This window comes from Ornithorhynchus anatinus, chromosome 12 (genome assembly GCF_004115215.2).
Source record: "Ornithorhynchus anatinus isolate Pmale09 chromosome 12, mOrnAna1.pri.v4, whole genome shotgun sequence".
NCBI classification, from domain to species: Eukaryota; Metazoa; Chordata; class Mammalia; order Monotremata; family Ornithorhynchidae; genus Ornithorhynchus; species Ornithorhynchus anatinus.
The window spans coordinates 31418911-31429189 of record NC_041739.1 but is presented as its reverse complement, the minus strand read 5'-3'; the positions used below and the strand labels follow the sequence as shown (position 1 = coordinate 31429189).

The 10279-nt window shown below is 66.2% G+C and overlaps 2 protein-coding genes across 2 annotated transcripts; both read right to left on the bottom strand.

The window, feature by feature from the left end:
- Positions 1–4421: 4421 nt before the first annotated feature.
- LOC114815612 lies at positions 4422–6191 on the bottom strand. Its single transcript, XM_029077037.2, has 2 exons — positions 5183–6191; positions 4422–4935 (listed from the first exon to the last, which is right to left on the bottom strand). The coding sequence occupies exons 1-2, from the start codon at positions 6024–6026 to the stop codon at positions 4775–4777; spliced, it is 1005 nt and encodes a 334-aa protein (XP_028932870.1). The 5' UTR covers positions 6027–6191; the 3' UTR covers positions 4422–4774.
- A 46-nt stretch (positions 6192–6237) lies between these two features.
- LOC114815542 lies at positions 6238–9976 on the bottom strand. Its single transcript, XM_029076777.1, has 3 exons — positions 9742–9976; positions 8591–8670; positions 6238–7831 (listed from the first exon to the last, which is right to left on the bottom strand). The coding sequence occupies exon 3, from the start codon at positions 7327–7329 to the stop codon at positions 6358–6360; it is 972 nt and encodes a 323-aa protein (XP_028932610.1). The 5' UTR covers positions 7330–7831; positions 8591–8670; positions 9742–9976; the 3' UTR covers positions 6238–6357.
- Positions 9977–10279: the final 303 nt, after the last annotated feature.

The following is a 10279-nucleotide window of genomic DNA, read 5'->3' as shown; positions in this document are numbered from 1 at the left end:
TACTCAGGGCTCCGTTTTCCGTTGACGGGCTCGGCCTCTCCGCCTAGCTCGGACCTCCTCTTGGGGTCCCGACGCTCCGGTCGAGGGGGCGGGCCGGGGAGATGCGGTCGGCACGTGACGGGAGCCGACGGATGGACCGTGTGCCGAGGCCCCGGGAGGGGCCGGCTCGGGAGGGCGGCTGCGGGTGGGCAGGGAACGCATCTCTCACATCCGTTCGGGAGGGGAGAGAGAGAGACGTCGATACTGGGAGACGTCCCTTCCGGGCCCAGGTGCTGTGGGGGGCGTGGCGGGGGGAGGAGAAGGAGGTGAAGAGAGGGCGACAAGTCCACGAGCGAGAAAGCGTGTTAGAGGACGGGGAGGGCTTGAGGCCGGAAAGGTCGAGGAGGAGCCGACTATTTCCGAATGCTGACGGAATGGGGCGGGGTGGGGGTCGTCGAGGGGGCCGATTCGGGGCCCGGTCTTTCCGGGCGATGGTCCCCGGCCCGCTCCGCGTGTCCATCCCCATTTGGCGGACGGGGTCGCCGAGCCCGACAGACGGGGAGCGGATGGCCCCCGGGGTCACACCCGGCGGACCGGGGCCGAGGTCCGGAGAGCCCGGCCCGCTCCCCCGTCCGGCCTCGGAGCTGGACCTTCCGGATTTGGACGTCGCTTACCTTGCCCACGGCCCTCCCCCGCAGGTTCCGAGCACCGTGTGGGCCGGTTCTCCCTTGTCTTTTCCGATCGGAATGGGCCGTGCTTGCCGGGAGCGGGGGCGGCGGGCCGAAGCCCTCCCCCGACCGCGGCCGTCGGCGACTCCGCTCTCCAGGGTTCCCGAGGGGGTCGCGGGCCTGGCACCCGGGCGGGCTCCCGGAAGGCCGCCTCCGCTCCCCGAGGGGCACCGACGTGCGGCGGGCCGGACATTGGGCGCGGGTCCTTTCGGCCACTGCCGACTCCTGGAGGCTCCACGACGTCCGAGGGCGAGAAGGGTGGTTTTGTTCCGCAGGGGGGCGACGCTGGGGTCCGGGATGAGGCTCTGCGCAAGCGCTCCCCGGGCGCTCGGAAGGGGCCGCGGGCCCCGGGCCGACCCCGCCCGCCGCCGGCTACCTCTGCCCGATTTTGTCCGGCTCCACTCCGCCTGCAGCTCTGCTCGGCTGCAAGGTGGGAGAGGCAGGACGGGCAGAGAATCGGCAGCCGGGACGTCTGCTGCTCGGGGAAAGTGGGGGGGGTCCGACCGCCATCTCCACGTGGTGGGGAGGTTCTTACCCACTTTGTCTCCCTTTCTTTCCAGGCCCGGCTAGCCTTTTGTGCAAGGCGCAGCCTCCCCGGGGGCGCCTGCTCCCAAACCAGGGGGACATGCCCCCAGGTCAAGGACGATCAAGGGTGAGTCGGCCAAACGCTCGGGTCTCCGAGGATCCGGGCTCCTAGGCGCACGCACGGACTCGAGGCGCCCAGGGGAGAGGGGCGGCCCGGCCTGTGTCCTGAGATCCGTCTCGCAGGCCGAGACTTGGGATTTTGGCACACCGTCCAACACGGAGAGGGCGGTCTGCCACCGATCCTCGGGAGACAGAGTCCCAAAAGAAATGTCCGAGGGGGCTGCGAAGGGTGGAGGGGGTTGGGGATGACCCCGAGAAGAGGCACCCATTCCCTTAGGGCGAAGGATTTCAGAGGGAACCTAAACGACAGCCGGGGGGGGGGGGGGGGGGGGGGGTCGGTCTAAAGGAGAGAAACAAAGAGAAACAGAGAGAGGGCCTGGTGAAAGAAAAAGGCAAGGGAGGCAGAGAGCGCAAAGCTGAAAGGCAGAGCGGGGAAAAAGAATGAAGTGTAGATTCGGCATTTGCTGGGGAAAAGGGGAGGGGGAAGAAGGGGTGAGATGGGGAGAGAGCGCGAGACAGAGAACTCACAGAGTCTTTGGAGGTCCCCAGGCAGGCAGGGGGAAGCCACTGCAACCTGTCAGGGACAAGAGGAGGGCCCTAATTCAGAGCGCTCCAGAGCGGGAGGGGGGGGGGAGGGGACCTCCTCACTAAAGAAGAGCCATCCAGGCAAAGCGCCCCAAACCCTGGGATCCTCAAGGGACATCCGGAAGGCCGGACGGCCTCGGGAGGGAGAGTGCGGCGAGAAGAACCACCGAGCCCGGGCCTCGTGGTTACTCGGTCCTCTTCTTTCCCGGGCCGAAGGAACGGGACCGGGACATTCGGCACGGAGAGGTTTGTCCCACGGTCACAAATCTCCCAAGCGACGACAGGCGAGAGGGGACCGCCGGGGACATCTTTTTGGGAAAGGAGACCGAGGACTCCGAGCGGTGGGCATCTCTCACGAAGAGAGCGGAGGAGACGGCCCAGCGCGACCCGCCCGCCCCCAGCCCCCCTGAAAAGCTTCCTCCGTTACCTGGCTTTCTTGGCCCGGAGCCGGCACGCCTCACGGGAAGGATCGGTGGAGGGGGGGCGGAGGACCTCCGAGAGGCCACCGAGGACACCTCCCCGACAGCGAGAGAGGTCAGGTCGGCCGTCTGGTGAGATTCCTCGTCGGGGGGGGTCCGATCCGTCTCGAGGAATCGAGGGACTTTGCGGCCTCTCCGGGTCCGAACCTTGGTTTCCGGGCCTCCGGTCGACGGGGTCCGTCCGCCCCGGGAAGGACGACGGGCGGGGAGGCCGCTCCGACTTCCCCGGGACGCCGGCGCTCTGGGTGGCGTGGAGAGCGGTGCTCGCGGCCCAGACTCCGTTCTCCTCCGGCCTCGAGGACGCGTGCCTCGATCGGGATGACCTTCGGGGAACGGTCCCGATCCGGCCGTCGGCCGCGGAGAAGGGGAGGCCACGGCGGGCCGGCCGACGGCGGAGGGCCGGCGGGGGAGAAACGGGCGAGGAGAAAGGGGTTTCCTTGGATGAGGTCCACGGGCCTCATTGGAGGAGGGCCCCTCGGGCTGCGAGGGAATCCCCCGGGGAGGAGGGTTTGCCTTTCACGGACCGGCCCGGACACCGTTCCGCTCGGCCCTCCGCCTCTGCGAATGACAAGAAGCCACACCCGAACATGCCCACAGAGGGACCGCCTCCCACGTGAGATCGAGGCCCATTTTGAAGACGGACTGGACAGGAAGGAAAGAGGATCCGTCGAGAAAAGGTGAGCACGGGACCCCGACGGGAGGAAGTATGAACTCGATGGGACCGAGTCGGGGCGCGGGAGGGACGACGGAGTCCGGGGGTTTGGCACTGCTGCTGAACGGTGAGGAATGGGGGGGGGGGGGCGGGGAAGCATTTCCAGTCAATGCTTTTTTGGCCCTGACCATTTGGACTGGGAGGCCCCCTAGGCCACTTGCCCCCCACACAACAGCACTGCAACAAAGGCTCTTGGAATGGGCGACCTTCCAGGGTCTGGTGGACCAAAAGACCCAGCGGAACCGGATTGGACCAAGGGGGATTCTGAGGGCTGCTCAACGTTTGCCACTCTGGGGGGAAGAACGAGAGAGCGAGCGGGGGAGAGGGAAGGAAAGCAAAGGGGGCCGGAGAGTGAGGAGGGCCCGGGTCTCTCCGGGTCAGCTGCCCAAAAGGATCCTCCGGACCCAATGATTTGCCTCCTCCCCCCCCCCCCCCCACACACACACGTGTCATGAAATCCCATCTTACCCGACTTCCGCCGCAATGCTAAATCTCAAAGCTTCTTTCAGGGAGGGACCCCGAACGCCCCACTTCCCCTGGCTCTCAAGAAGGCCCGTCGGGGCTCCGGTTTCAAGGCGTCGGGCCTGGAGGCCTCCTTTTCTGGGGCCGGACCGCTGTCCGGAACCCTTGGGAGACTGGGGCCGAAGATGGACCCCCATCGAGGGCGACCTCTCGGCCGCCACCCCTCCCCCCCCCCCCGCCGAACCCCCATCCCCTCAGACACTGGGAGTTTCCCTTTTGGCCGTCGGTTACGAAGAGATGTCCCGCCCGCTCTCCGAGGCCGCGGCCTCCCCCGGCCCCTCCGCCCCCCGCAACCGCGCTCCGGTTCCGACGCCCCTTTCGTCCCCCCCGCCGGCTCCGAATCGCTCCCGACTCGGAAGGATCCGGCCCCCTCGACCTCGCGAAGGGTCGAGGCTGACCGGGGAGCGGCATGGCCCCCGAGGGACCGGGGCAAGGGTTGGGGGGTCTGAGGTCACGGGTTCCGATAATGACGAGATAAATGTGGATCTCGGCGAAGCGCGTACTCTTGGCGGAGCCCGGTTCTGAGCACCGGGGTAGATCTTCCGGGGCCTCGGGTCGTCCCACGTGAGGCTCCCGGCCGTCATCCCCATTTTCCAGAGGAGGGTGCCGAGGCACAGAGAAGTCACACGGCGGTCCCACGGCCGACAGGTGGCAGAGCCGGGGGTCCGCCCCGTGACCTCCGACCCCCAAGCCCGGGGACTCGCCTCCCATCTCCACCGCTCGTGTCGCCTTGGTGTCCGTGGTCGGGGGGGGGGGGGGGGGGGGGGAAGGCAAGCCACTGGATGTCTCTGGACCCTCAGTTGCCTCCTCTGTCCACTGGGGATGAGGACCGTAAGCCCCACGGGAGACCGACCCGCTCATCTTGTATCCCCCCCGATGCTTCCAACCGGACTCCGGGCCTAGTGGGCGCTTCACAGGTGCCATCTACATTCCTCTTCCTTTCTAAGCATTTCCCCCATTCTCTCAAGAATCCCTTCTCTCGACCCCACCGACCCATCTGGCCGTCCTCCCGAGATGCCCTCCCCTCCTGCCTGGCCCGCGGGCGACGAGGAGCCACAGACACCTGCTCCCCCCCCCCCCCACCAACCACGATCTCAAGGGTTGACACAATCCTATTCGAGGTGCTAGGGTGGCCACTGCAGCCAAGTGAGGCGGGTCATCCGAAGGGCCGATTCTCTCCGCTCATTCGCACCAAGGGGGAAGCTGAGACCTTCTCGGGGACGGTGAGGCGCCAGAGGGGAAAGAGATCCGACACAGTGCGGAAGGTTTCCTGGTACGGTGGAACCTGGAGGGAGAGAGGAAGAGAGAGAAACGCCTGGGCAGGAGGGGTTGCGAGTTGGGGGAAAGGCTCAGGGGATCGGGGGAACTGTGGCAAAGGGACGAGGGGAACCAATTTCTGGGCTGCGGGGAAAGGCCTCAGCAACAACGATTCCGGGGCTGGCGGGGGCGGGGGGCGGGGGCCGGAACAGCTCATTTGTCAAAGGTGTGTTGGGGGAGGGGGGGCTGCTGAAGAAACATTCTCGCCACCTCACCTCTTGCCAACTGAATCCAAAAGTGATATCCCAGGAAGGAAGCTGTTGCTTGGATGCACGGTCCAAGTGGCCCCAGGTGGTGGTGGAGCAGCCTGGACGGGTCCCACCTCACACACTCAGGGAGCCGGAGGCACCCGAAACGAGGTCCACAAACACGGTGAGACCCAAGGGGTTCCTCTGCATTCCGTCCGACTCGATCCCCGGGATGGGAGGTGCGCGGGGGGGGGCTCCTCTTCCGGGGTGCCGAGGCCCCGAGAGGGGAGGCGTCTGGCCGAGGACGCGGGGCAGGTCCGGGCCGGGTCCGAGGCCCGAAGGTCCGGGTTTTGCGACTCGGGGGGAGGAGGCGAGATCCACGCGTGTCCCTGCCTTCCGAGAGGTCGCCGGGAGGGACGGACCGAGAGACGGGGTTTCCAAAGAGTGGACACGCCGAGAACGACCGGCCCGGCACGGAAGACTCCCGACCCGTCTGAGATCGGGTAGGGAGACAGTCGAAGACAAAATGCCGTCTCGGATCGGACGCGCGGAGGGCACGGAGTCGCGGAGATCGCCGGACCTCTCTCTCTCTCTCTCTTTCCGACCTGGAGTCCGGTCCAACCGGAGTCACTCTGCTGGCCGGACGGCTGCACCCGACCGAAAGAAAGATCGGGACCCACTTCCCCCGCCTCGAGAAACTGTGGTTGCCACCCTGTGGATCCCAAAGGCCTGGCCCTTTGGCCGCTCTGGACGTCGAAGCCCCCGCACACGCTTTGCTCCCGGAATTGCTCGCCTTGGATCTTTTGAATCTCGCCAACTCTCCTTCCTTTCCATCGGACAGGCTCGCTGCACACCCCCGCCCGCCCCGCATCGAGGCTTAGCGGACAAACTTCGTGGTGATGGCGACCTTGCTTGGAACGACTTACTGTGCGGACCGAGCCCTGGGACTCCAGAGCCCCTCCCTCTCTTCCAGAAGGACGGGGCTCGTTGCCTTCCTCCTTCCGGTTGTCTTCTGGAAATCCGGATAGGTTCCGAAGCCCCATGGGCCGGAGGGGCGGGGGGGGGGGGGCTATCGTGGACTCCAGAACCGTGACCTTCGAAGGTGCAACCTGCAAAGAAGAAGATGGAACCGCTAGGCAGCGTGGAGGGGGGGACGGGGAGGGGCGGCACCTCTGGCCGTGTCCCGGCCGCCCCGAGCGGCCTCATGACCCGGGAGATCCCAGGAAGGCGCCGTCTGGCCTCCGTCTCGGGACCTCGAGCGACGGTGGACGCGGTTCGGGTTCATGGAGGCCATCTGTCAATGGAGGGGCGAGGGGCGGGGGGAAAGCTGACACCGGAGGCCGCATTCCCCAAAATGGGCGACGACTCGACGATGGGGCGACACTCGAGGCTCGGAGAGCACCGTCGGTCCGACCTGGAGCGGGAGTCCCGGTCCCGCGGCGGGGAGAGGCACGCGGAGACCGGGACCGTGTGTGTGTCCCCCAGCCGGCCCCACGGGATCCGCCCAGGGTGGAGAGGGCCCGGACGGACGCGCATCGCCCATTGTGGGAAGGAAGCCGAAGAGGCGGGGAGACGCTCTTCGGGCGTTCTTCGACTCCCCGGCTCCGGACGTGTCGCCTGACCTCTCCCTCGCCCGGTGTGACCTTTGCCTGAAAAGAGACGGGGAGGGGCCCGGGGGCCGATCTTCTCGGGGAGGCCCACGATCCGGCCGACCGGGCCCACGCCCCCCTCGAGGCCCTTGGGAAGCCGGCGACGCCTAACGGCTCGCCGACAGGCCGAAGGAGATAGCGAGATCCAAGAGACTCCTCACGGAGCCTCGGGGCCGGAGGCGTCCGAGGGTCGCTTTTCCAAACCGCGTCCCGACCCACCCGGACGAGATCTTCTGGACCCACTTCTTCCGAGGACGGGGGGGGGGGGGCGAGTGCAGGGATCACCTTTCCCGAACTCAGGACCGAGGCACAAGAGCGGGGCATGCCGGAGGATGCGGAGCCACGGTACCGAAAGTTTCCGGGGTCACTTCCCCCCTTCCCGATTAGATGGATGAGCCGAATCGGGTGGGGGGGAGAGGGGGGTTGGCACTTGGAATCCGTCTCCCCGCCTCCCCGTCGGCCCGATCGGCTCCAGAGCCTTGCCGCTCGAGAGAGGCTGGGAACGGAGGCCGGGATCCGTGTCATCCACGCGACGACTTTATCACCTGCAAAAACCCGTCTTCCACCTCCCTGGACATTCACTCCTCTCCGGTCGGCAGCCGTCGATCCACCCGAGCGGGGGTCGTCTGGAACACCCGCTCCCCCGCCCCGGCCCGCCGCTCCTAAAGCGCCGGGGCGGGGGGGCGCCTCCGACGGCCTCGGCGGACGGTTCCGGAGACGTCACGGAGGCGGAGGAGGGGTCGGGGAGGGAATGCCGAGATGGACTCGGGGGCCGAGGCGGCAAGGTGCCCGGGGGACGCATTCGAGGGCACGGAGGCTCGAGGGACTATGTGGGGGAAGAAGGCCCGTGGCAGACCGAGGCCGGTTTTCGGACCAGGGACGTGTTTTGGAGACTCGACCCCCGGAACTTTGGCGATCGGAGGTCTTCCGGGAGCTCTGTCCGTGGGATCCCTCGGAGGTGCACATGACTCTGGCGGGAGGAGAGCGTCCCGGACGGGGTGAGAGGCCGCACCGGATGAGAGGAGCCCTGGAGGTGAAGAACCGAGCCCCCGGGTTGGGGGGGGGGGGGCTCGGGGGGAGATGGTGACTGAGTCCCATGGCCCTTTCCCGCTGCCCGGGCCCATTGCCTTCCATCAGGGAAATGGCCAAAGGCAGACCGAGCGAGCCATTCCCAAAGCAAACAGAAACCGGGAGATTGGCCCTCCCCCTCCCCCATCTTCTACGGACTCCAAATCGGTACTGCTTTGGCCCAGATGCAGAATCCCTGAAAGAGTCACAAACGTGGGCTGAACGCTCCAGACCGACGCTTCGGGGTCTTCCTCCCCCTTTACCGAAAGACTCCATTCGGTGGGGAGAAAGGGTCCGGGGGCGCTACGTGCTTCCACCGCACTCTTTCACGTGCTCTCGACTAAGCCGTGTCATTCTCCCCCCCCCCCCCCCCCCCCCCCAGGGAGCGTGACTACTTCATGACCAGGAATCAGCAGAATACAATCAGGCTGGCGGTTTCAATACTTCCTTGTACCAGGGATCCAGCAGGAACCCCTGGGGTTGGGGACCCGGGGGGAAGGGATGCAAACAAACCCAATTGCAAACAGTCCCTGTCCACTGTGGGGCACCCCCAGCTCGATTCTCAATCCCCCCTTTGACTGCTGCGGGGGGGTCACTGAGGCCAGACAAGCAAAGAGGCTGGGCCAAGATCCCACACGGAAGCCAAAGTAGCAAAGCCCACAGGAGAGGCCAAGATGGTCTGATGCCAGGCCTCCCCGGCTCCAGCCGCTCAACTTACTTTACTCCTCCTGCGGCTGCTGCTGCTTCAGTGGGTTCGCTGCCAGAGTGCTGCTCACGGATTGTTTGAAATGGGTCACCCTGCAAAGTAAATTTGGAAGAGATCAGGCCGATACAACGACCAGGAAGAGAATACGAATGAAAAAGCGCCATGTGACCAACGGTCTTCACACACTCAAGGAACGTGGGTTTTTTTTTTTTCCCCTCTTTCTCTCTCTCTCCCCCCCCCCCCCCCCCCCACTGACTGCTTTCTTTTACCTGGCCCACAGGGCCTCCAAAGCCATATCGTGTCCCTGTACCCAGATGGGGTCCCTCACGCCGCTGATCCCAGGCCGCCGTCCACCCCTGGGCCTGGGAACTCTCCCCCCCTTCGACCCGTTCGGAAAATCCCACCTCTTTCGAGAGGCCTTTCTGGAGCTGGCGCCCGCCTCCTCCTCTCCCTTCTGTGGGAGCGACCCCCTTTGCATCGGGCCTCTCTAAAAACCCTTGAGACGCCCCCTGCCCCCCCCCCATCCCCGCGGCTCAGCCCGACCTCTTTGGGACCCCACCGCCATGTCGGGAACTCATCCCTCTCTGGCCCGTCAACAGCTCCTCTGGATGGGAGGTGGGCACCGACCCTGTTGGAATGGAATGCACCCGCCTCCTCCCCCCCCCCCCCACCACCCGACAACTGAATACGGGTCCATCGCAAAACACCCCTCTCCAGCCCCGCCCCCTGCCCGCCCCGATCCGCTGACCGTGTGATCGACTCTTCATCGATGGGATGTGCTCGAGCACTGAGTGGCACGGGAGATCGCCTTTTGCCGTGCTTGGGGGACCCCCGCGCGACAGCATCGAGAGACACATTCCAGGACTGCGGAGTATGCCCGCGACCCAAGGGGTGGAACCGCCCGTCGTTCCGGTCGATCGATATTGGGCGATCCCTCACGTCGAGGGGGAATTCCCCGCCCCTGCCGACCTCCGCCCCACAGAGCCGAGGGGCTCTCCGACGGTCCCGGGTCCGAGGGCACGGGTGAGACGGAAGGGAGGGGGAGCCGAGGGGCCCGAGAGCGTGTCCGGTCCGGCGGGCCGCGAGCAGCTGCGAGGACCTGAATGGCCTCTGTGGAACAACGGCTGAGTCCCAGGGACTTCTTTCCTTTCCTTACGACTGACCTGTGCTTCGGGACAGACACGCATTTTCGCCTTAGTGACAAATGGGCCCTCCGATGGGATGATGATGACGATGCGGAAAAAGACAAGAGAACGACCGAGGTCCCCCCGGGACTCTTCCTTTCCGAGTGGGAGGCGGCCGTGGACCGATCCCGACACTTCCCGAGGGAGCCGACGGGGATGCCTTCGAGAAGCGGGACGGTCGCTCCCGACCGTTGAAGAGGGCCGGCACGACGGAACGTTGGGCTCCCCGAAGACTTGGGTGGGGGGAGGGGAGGGGGGCCGGATTCCCTGGGAGCAGAGTGTCACGCTCAAACCTGGAACGCAATGATTCGACGTGGTCTCCGTCCCGCCTCGCTTGCAGACCCCCTCTAGACGACCGCCCTCCAAACAAGCTCTGACGTCACGGACCTTCCCGGAGCGGAGTCGGGAGGGTGTCGCCGAATTGAACCCCTCTCGGTTCTCCGGGCCGGGTTTCGAGATGCCGGACGCGACGCCCGTGTCGTGCGTCGGTGGGGTCGACCCGTCGGCTAGAGCTCGA